This window comes from Pelodiscus sinensis, chromosome 4 (genome assembly GCF_049634645.1).
Source record: "Pelodiscus sinensis isolate JC-2024 chromosome 4, ASM4963464v1, whole genome shotgun sequence".
NCBI classification, from domain to species: domain Eukaryota; kingdom Metazoa; phylum Chordata; order Testudines; family Trionychidae; genus Pelodiscus; species Pelodiscus sinensis.
This window is the reverse complement of record NC_134714.1, coordinates 7113905-7127584: the sequence shown is the minus strand read 5'-3', so window position 1 is coordinate 7127584 and position 13680 is coordinate 7113905. Positions and strand designations below refer to the sequence as shown.

Genomic DNA, 13680 nt, shown 5'->3' with positions numbered 1-13680 from the left:
GCCATTGGTTCCTATTTTGCCTTTCTCTGCTGGAATGAAGAACCCTGTGGAGGTGAATATTTTCCTAGATTCCAAGGCCAGAAGGGACCATGGTGATCTAGTTTGACCTCCTGGATGAGAACTTTTATCAATACCTACTAATCCGGTCTCCTCTCAGTCTTGTTTTTGATATGCTGAAAGAGACAGAGCTCTTTTAGTTTTAGTGAGGCATTTTTCGAGACCTCAATTTTTGCAGAACTTCTCTGCTCCCTCCTATTTTTTCAACTTCCTTTTAAAAACACTGGACTCCTGCATTCAGTTCTGGTCTCATCCATGAGGATAGTTTCTCCACCGTCCTCTCATCGAAGAGTTCATGAAGCTTTACCAATGAGTGAATTTTGTTCACACTGCCAAGACTCATAGTAATGCAAACGTTGACTTTATTGGAACCTCTAACTGTACCATGAAAGGCACATCACAAACTTCAATGTTACAAAATAATTCCGCTATGTTTTCACACACGCACTCCCTCGCTTGTATTGTCCTGACAAAAAGAGCCTTTCACAGAAAGGATTATTTAGTTTGTGCATGCATATAGCTCATTATTGCAAACGCATCAATGTAAACGTCAGAAGGCAACAGACACCAGCTCCGGATGCTGACCATCTTGGGATTTCTAACTGATGCAGAATAAATTACTTTTGATCATACAGCTTTCTAGTACAAAGTGTAGAATACAAGGTACTGCCTTTTTAATTTACTTTACCACACATTACAAAGATCGATTTGCAACAATTGTGAGTATTACGACAAAAGCACTGACGTCTCTCATTATGGGTCCATGTTGTCTGTTCATGTAAGTTAACTGCTTGTGAATCCAAGTTAGAACACAACTGAGCAAAACCACCACGTCCGCGCATCATGTGAATGATTTCAGACTCTTTTTGGTAGGAGGATAAAGCAAAAAGCCCCAATCCCGCAATTCGATCCATAGAAGCAGACCCTCATGGCGTTCCAAGACCAACTTTAGGACTCTGCATGATTGCAAAAAGGTCTGTCTTGTACAGATTGGATTGAAGGATCTGGACTGAAAGTAGCCTGCTTTCTCAACTACATAAAGCACTATTTGCATAATTCACCCTTTCATCACATCCCTTCCCTTGTATTTTAGCACAATAAATAACAAACAGGGCTCATATCAGGTTGGGGTCTCTTCAATAATACGGATGCTTTACAACTCTCAGTTTGGCCCTGACCAATGTGCAGCACATGCCATCTCAAGGAAAACAGGTTTGCCGCCAACGAACACATCAGGATGGGGTCGGAGGGGAATCTTACACATTGCATGCCCATCACTGGGGAATTAACTAACAGAGGAGCAGGTATTTTGTACATTCCTTTTGACCACAGAAACTTTGGCTTATCAAATCAGTTGGCAAGAAAAAAAAATCCCAATAAATCAGACCCCATGAATCCAGAATAACTTTTCCTTTCCATTTTTAACAGTTTGACTCTGATAACTGCAACGTGATGGATCTGTTTATATTATCTGGTGTATGCATGTATCTCTAGAGTGCGTGTGTATATATTTATCTCAAACCCATCCAGATATACATCTGCGGTCAACTCCAGCGATACAACCCTAGAATCTGTACATCCCCTGCCAGAGAAGAGGTGGGAACATCGCCTGTGCAGGAGCTCAGTGTTACTTGGTAGCGCGGGAAGAACCTGCAGCGCCAGCAAGGTGGACGTTTAAGGTTCGGTGACTTTGCACACGGCCAAGTTAGCTCTGTGCTTTGGCACATGCCAGTGCGGAAGGGAAAACTGCGTTCCACTGATGCGGGACCTCTCCATTGCTCCCAAAGAGGCAAGGAGAAACGCTAGGTCCCAGGGATACGCTGAGGTGCTGTGTGCCAGGAAATCCTGCTCTCTAGTGAGGCTTTACTGCCCCCTACATGGGCAAGGCAGTACCACGGCAGCATCAGGCTGTATCTTACACACCATGCAGACATTAATTTTGTTATACGTAACGGGCAAAATTGCTGCGAATGCTCTTCCCTCTCAGGCAACATAAAGTCATCATAATCTTGGCAGCCGAGCGAGGAAAAGTAGCCAGTGGTTATAGAAAATCTGGCCGATTTTCTAGCAAAAATGTATCAAGCAGCAATGCTGTAAGAAATTTTGCAGTGTTCATTATTTGCTCTATAATACTGTCTTCCATATAGCTATAACACTGATTACATTGCCCTGTACCGAAAATCTAAAGTCCTTTTGGTTATCAAAACCACACCTGCATTTCTTATAAAAATATCACACTCCTTATTTATAAAATAACATTTTGTTAAGATAAAAAGTTTCCAGGTAAAAAATAGGATATATCAAAATATGATAAACTATGGCTGTAAAGTACTAAATCCCTAATTATAAATATTCATTTAAAAAGGCATTGTGCTGTAAATATTAGTTGCTGTAGTGCTTTACCTCCATATTTACTGATTGTGACATACCTGTGCATTTTAAATTCCATTCAGACACTCCATCTCGAAAGCTGCACCTGTTGCATTTCTGCGAGAACATCTTCATTCTTTTATCAGAACTACTTACATTGTAAAGTATTTAATGGCGCATGAAAAGCTGGTTTAAAATAAGAACAAAACTCTGCTAACTGAAAATAGTCTTGTTTGCAATGCAATTGCATACGTATTTGCAACAAAAAAGTCTATTTTTTTGCACCTTCCAGAAGGTTAGTGCTCAGAAAACAAAAACAAAAACGATTGTCTATACGTATCATTACAGGAAGGAAGCTTATTCTTTGTATAAAAGTATTTTAGAACAAAAATAAAAAAGGGTCTATAAAGATCAAAACATATATAAACATATATACTTTTATATATTTATATATGTATAGTATACATATTTAAGGTACTTTGGTCAGCAAACATTATTGCTACTTTATATAAGATCTGTTCTTTTTCATTTTTCTTTAAAAAAAAAAAAAAAAAAGACCTAGAAAGCTTTCTAATTTCCCATGTAACATAAGCCTGACTTTTGTAAACATTACAGAATGCTGAACAAAAGATCTGTTTGGAACTATACTCCAAAGTAAATTTTTGGAAGACCTGGTATCACACAATATGTCAACTGCAACTTAACTTGCTGTTTTTCATGGTATTATGAACATGCATAGAGTTTCTCGTCTGGTTATTGCTTAAATCTCACCTCCTTGATACTGGCATTTAGGATATTTACATTTCTTTGGCTTGACAGAACACAACAAAGAAACTGATATTTTCTGTTTCGCATCTACACAAGCTAAAGCAACAGATATACAATAAGAGGCAATGGCATTGTTAGGGAAAAATCTCCCAAACACCCCTCAAAACAAAAGAAACCAAACCCCAAAGACAGGACAATCTCCACCAGAGTCAGGGGCTTTCCCAAGGCAGGAATAAGAAAGTTTGGATTCTCTTTGATTAGGTTAAATAAAGAAACGAGGTTGTGCTTCTCCAAACAGAACTAAGAAATCAGTGTTTTGCACAAACTATTTCCAAAGAAGGCAGAGAATTTCTCTCTCTCCAACTGACTAACTCAGACAGGGCTTGGTCCTGCCACACACAATTTCGATCCCTACTTTATGGGGATTACTCAAAGTGCAATGGTATTCAAGGCCTTGATTTGTAAAAGCAAAGAGCAAGATGCGTAGGGAGAAATAAAACATATGGCACCAAACATGTTTCCAGGAAACACCAATAGGTTCCAAGTCTTTCTAACAGTGCAGGCAGCCAGTCCTGCTGCAATAAAGCTTTGGAGCTTAAACAACAAACTCTGGGACTTCATCATGGGTCAGATCCAAAGAGAAATATTTGCTCGTTCTTTTGACCGGGAAAGTTTCTTGGATGTTGATACACCGCTGAGCCAAGCAGCCATTGCAATAGAGACCTCCTTCGTCCAGTTCGTGGCCACACCCAAACGTGTAGCTCTGAGCAGTGTCCGCTAGCTGCAAGAAGTCTTTCTGGTAAAGCCGGATGTCATCCAGGCTTAAGCTGTGCCGGTCGGTGGAAGTCTTTGGTTTTCTACAGGCGGTCTGTACAAAAGAGACGATTACAGGAAGAGCGTTAGCAGGACCCAGTCACTGATCTAACAGTTCCATCACTGGAGCATCTGACTCGGAAGCCAGACAGCTCCATGATGCAGTTGATGGTCTTTGCTCACTCTGAATATAACTCACACATTCCATATACTTTTGGAGAGATGGTGAACATGGCCAGGGATCAAGGCGGAGGTGGGGCTGGGGGGGAGATTTTTAAAGGCAAAAATTGCAGTCAGCAAGATTCCGGGATCAAATTCTGATTCTGCTCAAGTCACTGGCAAAACTCCCATTGTCTTCAGAGGAGTCAAGACCTCCCCTTAGGTGTCTTCAGACAGGCGTTTGTATGGACCCAATATAAAGAAGAGGTCAGATGATCAATTCAAGGGGGTAGATTTCAAAGGACACCTAAGTCTAGGATAGTTGTTATGACTTCATGTAGTTCAGAAATGAGGAGTCCAGTGGCGCTATAGGCGCTATAACCTTTTAAAGCATAAGATCACTTTTTGAATTTGAATGCAATGCAAGATCTACCTCTTGCCCCACCTCCTTCCCACCCGTTCTCTCTCACTCACCCATCCTCACTCACTTTTATCAAGCTGGGGGCAGGAGTTTGTGGTGCAGGAGAGGTTCAGGACTGGGGCTCGGAATGTGGGCTCCAGCTGGGCACAGCTTACCGCAGGTGGCTTCTAAGTGGTGGTGCAGGGGGATAAGGCAGGCTCACCCCTAACCTGGCCTTGCACCACTCCCAAAAGCAGCCAGCAAACTCTCTCCATTCCTGCCCCCCTCTGCTCTGTGGAGATAGGGTGGGCGGGGGGCCCTGACATCAGCACACACACCCCTTCCTCTTCTCACGCTCTGCACAGCAAGCACGAGGCTCCCAGGGGTGAGGGACACCTCCGAGGCAGAGGGCAGGAGCAGCACAGCAGTGCTGAGAGGGGCAGATGAAGTGCCGGCACTTGATAGCCTGCCGGCCAAACCAGTCAGGATCACCTGTCAAAGGTGCCAAGATCGACCAGTAGATCCCGATCGACTGGTTGGTGACCACTGGTCTACACTCAAGGGGAAAGTCGACTCAAGATATGCAACTCCAGCTACGTTAGTTACATAGCTGGAGTCGAAGTAGCTTAAATTGCATTTTGGTGCCGTCCACACAGCGGGAGGTCGACGAGAGCATACACTTCGGTCGACTTCCCTTATTCTTCGTGAGGATGACGACAACCGGCACCAATGGGAGCACCCTCTCAGTTCAGATTAGCGGGTCTTCACTAGACCTGCTGATTTGAACCCTGGAAGATCGACTGTGGCAACATCGATCCTCTCCGTAGTGTAGACAAACCCTTAGAGGCTAACAAACACTTGATGAAGTGAGTTTTACCCACAAAAAGCTCGTGATACTTCCCCCTCTTTTTTTCTGTTACAAATTTTGGGTTCCTGTCGTTTCCATTCCAGCTCCCAGTTCATCTGAAGAAGTGGGTTTTACCCACAAAAGCTAATGACACTAGATATATATTTGTTAGTCTCTAAGGTGTCTACTCCTTGCTTTTAAAGTTACAGACTAACACGGTTGCAGACTTTTTGTGGAAGGGATCATTTGCAAAAATTTCTTGCGCAAAAGTGCATCCACACTACAAAAGTGATGTGCTTTTGCACAAGAGCACATCCACACTGCATGGATGCTCTTGTGGAAGAAAGCTCTGATGGCCATTCACAGAATGACCATCAGAGCACCTGTGTTTTTTCTGATAGGCTCTTTTTTGCGCAAGAAACCCGTCGAGCATCCACACACATTTTTGTTCAAGAACTCTTGCGCAAAAAGGAGTTATTTCTCGTAGAAAGAGGTATACTTATACTGCAAAAAGCCCTCTGTTCTGCTGTTCTACTGTTTTCTTGCTCAATAACACGCTTGAGGTGTGGATGCTCCGTGAGTTTTTGCGCAAAAACGGTAGCTATTGCGCAAAAACCCTGTAGTGAAGACATAGCCTGATACTTTTTAGTCTCGTTCAGTCATTCAGGAGAAAAAACAAGCCACATGGAGCACTGAGTCCGGGTATGTCTGTCTATACTAGAGTGGAAGGTGCAATTTTCAGCTCAAGCAGACATTCCCAGGATAGTTACACTGCTGTGGTCCTTGGAATTATCTATGCTCACAAAGCTAAAAGGTGGATGATGTTGGGGTGATAAGGAGACCGGGCTGCTGTTTGCTTCTGGATAAAGGAAACTTTCGTGGGCACTGTCATTCACTTCCAATATGGCAATTGGTGGGGGCCTTTCAGGATCAAGATTAGCGAGGAGTTACTTCAGAAGGGCGGTGGTTTGGTATGATTAAGCCATCTGGAAATAGGATTCGTTTACTCCAAGCAAGGAAAGCCACTGGGTTCTGGGGATTTGATCTCACGTTCTCATCAGAATTCCAGCATTCCTCGTTTCTGAGGGGGTGAGAAATGCAGTGCAGAAAGGCCTGCCAAGCAGCCTTCTGTTAAAGGCCCAGGTTTTGCAAGAAGGAAATAGATTTTTTTAAACTCTCAAAAGCTAAATTTTACAAAGAAATTCGACAGGAGTTTGGAGCAAGATACTGCATGGTTGTTTGAGGTTTTCCTCTCCAGACAGGTTTGTGTTTCTCTACTCAAGATGTGTCATTTGCTGTAGCTCCAACTGTATCAAATCTCCACGTGGGCCTACCTGTGGTAACGAGTCGCTGCTTTGGCCACGAAGTCTCACCACTGTTTCTGAAGAGCTAGATGTGGACGAGCTGACTTCCTTGACGATTAACCCTGAATTAGGAAAAAAGGAAAGAACATAAGAACGGCCAGACTGGGTCAGATCAAAGGTCCATCTAGCCCAGTATCCTGTCTGCCGACAGTGGCCAGCACCAGGTGCCCCAGAAGGGATGGACTGAAGACAATAATCAAGCAATTTGTCTCCTGCCATCCTTCTCCAGCCTTTGACAAACAGAGGTCAGGGGCACCATTCCTTATCCCCCGGCTAATAGCCTTTTATGGACCTAACCTCCATACATTTATCTAGCTCTTTTTTAAACTCGGTTATAGTCCTAGTCTTCACAGCCTCCTCTGGCAAGGAGTTCCACAGGTTGACTGTGCGCTTTGTGAAGAAGAACTTTCTTTTATTAGTTTTAAACCTGCTAGCCATTAATTTCTAAAGCCTGGCATCATTTAGCATCACCTTCTGGGGTGCTTTGCTATGTTGCTCCCTGGGTAAGTCCCCTGATGGAAGCCGCATTTAAAATTGTGAAGTCGCCAGATGAAAATACTTAGCATCCACACTTTGCCACATCAAAAGTGAGCCTCTTTAGTTGCTCAGGGCCTGATTCAGAGGGTGTGTCAGCCTAGAGAGCGTCTGCACTGTGTGTCTCCAATGCTTATGCTATGCCAACTGAACCTCCCTCAGACTCACAGGAGCAAATTCTGAGGCTCTGTGTATGTTGGATCTCCTTACATTAACTTCAACTCCTCTGCTGACACGCATGACATTGCTGTGTACGTATGTCCCTGAAGTTGTACATCCCTCGCTAAAAGGCCATGAGAAAGATGCAAGGAGGAGAGATGACCCCATTCGCCACTTCAACTTGCATCTTGCTCCAGCTCTTCAGAAGATCAGACTCCTACTGGTGGAGCAGAGAGGATTTCAGAAGCACTAGGAGAGACTAAGTATAGAGTCCACCCTATTGCCTCTGAATGTGGCTCCTTAAGTTGCTTCCCTAGTCACAGTCAAAAGCTGAGATATTGAAACAGTCTGCATAATCATTCTTGTCGCTCTTCTCTGTACCCCAATGTGGCGCCCAGAACTGGACACAGTACTCCAGCTGAGGCCTAACTAGTGCAGAGTAGAGCGGCAGAATGACTTCACGAGTTTTGCTTACAACACACCTGTTGATACAACCTAGAATCATATTTGCTTTTTTTGCAACAGCATCACACTGTTGGCTCATATTCAGCTTGTGGTCCACTATGACCCCTAGATCCCTTTCCGCCATGCTCCTTCCTAGACAGTCGCTTCCCATCTTGTATGTATGGAACTGATTGTTCCTTCCTAAGTGGAGCACTTTGCATTTCTCTTTATTAAACCTCATCCTGTTTACCTCTGACCATTTCTCTAACTTGCTAAGGTCATTTTGAATTATGTCCCTATCCTCCAAAGAAGTTGCAACCCCACCCAGTTTGGTATCATCTGCAAACTTAATAAGCGTACTCTCTATCCCAATATCTACATCATTGATGAAGATATTGAACAGTACGGGTCCCAAAACAGACCCTTGTGGAACTCCACTTGTTATCCCTTTCCAGCAGGATTTAGAACCGTTAACAACAACTCTCTGACTACGGTTATCCAGCCATTTGTGCACCCACCTTATCGTGGCCCTATCCAAGTTATATTTGCCTAGTTTATCAATAAGAATATCATGCGAGTCCGTATCAAATGTCTTTCTAAAGTCTAGGTATATGATATCCACCGCTTCTCCCTTATCCACAAGGCTCGTTATCCTATCAAAGAAAGCTATCAGATTAGTTTGGCATGACTTGTTCTTCACAAACCCATGCTGGCTATTCCCTTGTCACCCAGCAACACAGGTATGAAAACCCCAATTCATAAAAGGGATTGCAGATCTACAGCAATTGCCAGAGGCCCTCCAGGGAAGATGCAGAACCTGCATCTACTTCTAACATATTTCTGAACTGGTCATCAATGGTGTCCTTCAGAATGGGAATGGATCATAGAAAAGGAAAATCCTCCAAACAGCCTTTGGCTTACATTACCTAAGAACGCATTTTACAGAAGCAAACGGGTGACATTCTCCAGAACTCTGGATACATGCATATGCACAGTTAGTGCGAGTGCACCATGGTAAATTGCACACCCATATAACCAAGCAGTGAAATATCACCCGTAACAATGACTGAAACCGTACAATCAGGAGCCCATAAGAACAGCCAGACTGGGTCAGACCAAAGATCCATCTAGCCCAGGATTCTGTCTGCCGACAGTGGCCAGTGCCAGGTGCCCCAGAGGGAGCGAACAGAACAGGGAATCACCATGTGATCCCTCTCCCGTCACCTATTTCCAGACAAACAGAGGCTAGGGACACTATTCCTACCCATCCTGGCTAATAGCCATTGATGGACCTAACCTCCATTAATCTATCTAGCTCTTTTTTGAACCCTGTTAAAGTCCTAGTCTTCACCACATCCTCTGGCAAGGAGTTCCACAGGTCGACTGTGCGCTGAGTGAAGAAAAACTTCCTTTTGTTTGTTTTAAACCTGCTGCCTATTAATTTCATTTGGTGACCCCTAGTTTTTATGTTATGAGAGCAAGTCAATAACTTTTCCTTATTCACTTTTTCCACACCAGTCACGATTTTATAGACCTCTATTATACTCCTCACTTAGTCTCCTCTTCTCTAAGATGAAAAGTCCAAGTCTTTTTAATCTCTCTTCCTATGGGACCCGTTCCAAACCCCTCATCATTTTTGTTGCCCTTCTCTGAACCTTTTCCAGGGCCAATATATCTTTTTTTTAGATGAGGCATTCAAACCTGTACACAGTATTCAAGATGCGGGTGTACCATGGTTTTATACAGAGGTAATAAGATATTCTGTCTTATTCTCTATCCTCTTTTTAACGGTGCAAGTGCATGCCTAACAATACCAAGATACAACATGTTTTATTTCTTAACTCTTTGACTCAAGGAGAACAATTGTGTTTGCCTGATTTTTTTCACTGATGAAGACCTATTGAGCCAAATTCTGCCTTGTGTCACCCAACAGCTCCAAAGGAGAGAGACATGCTTGCACCAGAATTGAATTTGGCTGTCTATTCTCACTCTGTATGGAATTCACCCGTGTGCACAAAGTTTTATTTGGAGGTATTAGTGGGGACTGATGTGACGTGGTAGATAGTAGAGTTCCTGCCAGCCCACTGCAAAGGGGTGAATTTCACCCCGATGTAAAAAGAGGATAAAAAGATGTAAATTCCAGGCTACTGGAGTGAAACGTGCTTTTAAAATCCTCCCTCTCCAGGCAAACCCTTATCTTAAAGCGCCACTAAGGGTTCCAGTACCTCTGCGTTTTAGATTGACCCATTGCTATTGTGCACTCTCTTTGTTGCTGGCCCTTTGAGACCAAGGGAGCTGGAAAGCTTCCTATGGACACTCTCCTGCAAAAAGCAAAGTGGTAGAAAGTTTCACCCCGCAGGTACATTCGTGGGGATCTGAGCTCATGAAACATTTGACTCCGGCTCTGTTGCAGCATTTGCCAAGATGACCCCTTTTCTATATTGCTTCTCATCTCCAGCACTTTGGTCTCTGCACACTTAGCGCTTCCACACGGCAGCCCAGAAAGCAAGGTCAAGCCTTTCCCCCATGGCATTTTACCCGAGTGCCCGTTAAACTTCCGGGATGTCAGCATATCTTCCGTGATGTAGATACACATGTCCGGGCTGACCTCCAGGGGCGAGTCCTGCGTCTGCTCCAGCTCCCGGGGGTCATCCACCAGCATTTCTATTTCTGAAGCAGAAGAGGAGGAAAAGGGAATTATTTTCAAACAAGAGGGTTTGGAAAAAAACCACCACACCACACCACCCCCACCCCTACCCCTACCCACCAAGCAGCAGCCAGAGGCGCCCTCTCTGCGATACAAGGGTTTGTCCCTACTGGCCAGCAGCATAGAGACCAGTACAGCTGCAGAGTGCCAAAAAACGGCACAGGTGTGCAGAAATGCTTGAGAAAATGACCCCCTATTATGTGAATTACGGTAGTGCCTACAGGTCTGAGTCCCATGGTTGCTAGGTGCTGTGGGGAGTAACTCAATGCACATTGACACAGCCCCTGACGGGTGTTGTTCCCAGCCCGGGTAGACAGCCCCGCACTAACTAGTGCGCTAAATATAGCGGCGTGAGCTATCACAAGTCTAAACTTGCCCGCCCCCTTGCATTCCCCGTGCCACAACATCCACACGGCTGCTGTTCGTGCACTAGCTTGTGTCACTCTTGCACGAATATCTACCCACCTCCAGCCCCAGTGGGGACAGATTCCCAGTGGCCCACTCCCCCAAATTGTGCGACCCGCAGCGGGAAGCCATTGGCTCCTTGTGGTCTTTGGCCAGCGCTCCAAACATTCCCGGTTCTTGCCGCGGGGCCTGGATTCTTTTTTCTGGTGTGCTGTGGCCCTAGCAGCCAAGGGAACCGGCCCAGTGAGGATGAATCGCGCGGAAGAGGTGTAACGCCGAAAGCGTTCCCACTGCCGGCAGCACCGGGAAACCAGTCCGAGCCAGAAATACATTTGTGCCTACATGCAGCCTACTTCAGTGGCCACGCTGCGTGGGGATGGAGAGACGTAACCCATAGGGGTTGGGCACATGGATTTTGCAGCACAGCAGCCCACGGACGGCCTTAGGGAAAACGGCCCCCATGGCGAGCTTGCCTGTTGGTGCCTCTGGGTCCCAGGGGCGTGGCACCCCCCCCACACACACTGCCCACGTGGGCTCCCCACCCTCCCTGCACCCAAGTGGGGAACTGACCTGATGCCCAAAGCAGCTGGCATTCCTGCTCCCCCTCCACATCTGCTCCTTTGCCCCGGGTACCTGGATGGAGCTGTGAGGGAGGAGGAGCACGGAGCAACACCGAGCCCCCCCTGCATGGGCATGGGTGAGGGGAGGGCAGGAAGCAGCAGCAACTGAAGGTTTGTTCGGACACCTGCAGCTGCTGGCAGCTCCGGACCCAGAGAGACAAATTCCCCCATCCCGTCACCCCAGCTCAGCGGAGACCAGGTACATGGGTGGGCAGGGGGACACCCCGACATCAGCCTCCCCACCCCCGCCCAGCAGACCGGATGCCCCCAGTCCCGAGCAGCGCGGCCCGGGGTGGCGCTGGGGGAAGAAATGCTCTCGGCAGGGCCTTACCGTCATCCTGAGAGTCCTCCTCCAGCCGGTCCTTCCCGCCGCTCTCCACCCCGGAGGTGTGGGAGCTGCCGTGGCTGGTCATGGAGCTGCAGGTTTTCAGCTTGCGGTGCACAGCGGGGCCCAGGAACCCGTCCTCCTGCCCCAGCTCCCGGGGCTTGGGGTCTGCCTCGATGCCGGAGGTGTGGGAGCTGCCGTGGCTGGCCGTGGAGTGCCGCGAGAGGCGCTTGTGCTTGGCGCTGCCCGCGCTACTCCCGCTAGCCCGGGAGCGTTTCTCCAGCTGGTCCATGTCCAGCTCCACCGTGTCGCTGATGTACGACTCCCGGTACTGCTTCTTCTCTGCAAGGCAAGCCGGCGGCACGGTCACTGCCTGCGGCAGCCGGGTGCGTGTGAGGGTCGCCAGCGCCCGGGACACATGCTGACACTGGGCTGGATTGGGCCCGAGGACAAGGACCTGCTTTTCCCTCCCACCCAGGCCTCTGTGTAGTTGCTAGGCAACCCTGCACGCTCCATGGACAGTCCCCTCCGAGCATCCCAGCAGGACCTGGCCTTTGGAGCAAGTGGCTGAGCAGACAGGCTGCCACACCTCCCCCCAACGCAACACAGCACAGCTCCACTACTGGCAGGGCCCGAGCCCTCCCCGCCTGTTACAGGCTGCCCTGGGTCAGATCCGGCAGGCAGGGAGCAAGGCACCGTTCCCTCCCTGCGCCCGCGAGGCTGCACATCACTGGAGAGGGGCCAGGAGAGGGAGCCGGAGCCAGAACCAGCCCCCAGGCAGTGAAATACCAGCTAACTGGGCCACGCAGGGCGCCCCCTCTTCATAAGACTCGTATCCTGCTGCCCAATCCCACCCCCAGTGCAGTAAGGCCCAGTCCGGCCCTGGGGATGCTGAGCAGTTCTCTAATTAGGGCTGCGTTTATCACCGCCCAGGGCCTCCTCCGAGGGCCTTATCAGTAGGCCAGCCTCTGCCCCCGGCCTGGCTCTCACAGCCTGCGCTGCCGACGCACAGCCCACGCAAACGAGGGCCTGCAGCACGTTTCTGCAGGGAACACGCTCCTGATGCAAGCGGGTGGCGGGTAACGCCAGGCCAGGCTCCGACTGGGGCCACACCGCACAACTAGGGTTGCCAGATGGTTTCAGAAAAAAATACCAAACCAAAAAAAAAAAAAAGACCCTTAAGAGTTAAACCAACAGCGTGGCCCCTTTAAGAAACGCTTGGTGAGGCTTTTTGGCCCTAAAAGGCTGCTGGTGGTTGCCTACATCTTGCCTCCCTGTGCCAGGCCGGACAGCTCCCCGGTAAGCACTCGGGTTGCCAGGCTGCCTCTGTATGGAGCTGGACAGCCCGGGATTTTTGCCATCTGTCCCGGGGGGGGGGGGGGGGGGGGGAGAATCAGAAAATGCCAGACATTTTAGGTGTCTTGGGGACGGAGCCGGAGGGGATTTCGGGTGGACCTGGCGGCAGGACTGTGGAAACGGACGTCAGGGCACAGCCCCGCTCCGTGCCCGGCTAGTCGGAGGCCCAGTGCGTTGGGAGCACAGGCCAGGGCTCAGGGAGGGAAATTGCCTCCCTCTTGCCAACACCATGGGGCCTTGCCAGGGCTACCTGCAGCATGGCAAAGGGGCTTCACGTCTACACGCTCTTGCCTGCGGTCTGCTCCCAGTCCTGGCAAACAGCACGGAGCCGAGGGAAATGGCTCTGCACACT

General features: G+C 47.9%; 1 protein-coding gene across 5 annotated transcripts in view; it reads right to left on the bottom strand.

Annotated features, from left to right (window-relative positions):
* Positions 1 to 402: 402 nt before the first annotated feature.
* The window catches only part of FRMD6 (FERM domain containing 6), a 204091-nt gene continuing 190813 nt past the window's right edge, over positions 403 to 13680 (bottom strand). For all 5 annotated transcript variants that reach the window (XM_075926189.1, XM_075926190.1, XM_075926188.1 and 2 more), the window contains 4 exons: positions 11979 to 12314; positions 10454 to 10585; positions 6749 to 6840; positions 403 to 4063 (listed from right to left, as the gene is read on the bottom strand). In XM_075926189.1, coding sequence (XP_075782304.1) covers positions 3791 to 4063; positions 6749 to 6840; positions 10454 to 10585; positions 11979 to 12314 — 833 coding nt within the window. In that variant the 3' untranslated portion in view covers positions 403 to 3790. The remainder of the gene's footprint in view (positions 4064 to 6748; positions 6841 to 10453; positions 10586 to 11978; positions 12315 to 13680) is intronic.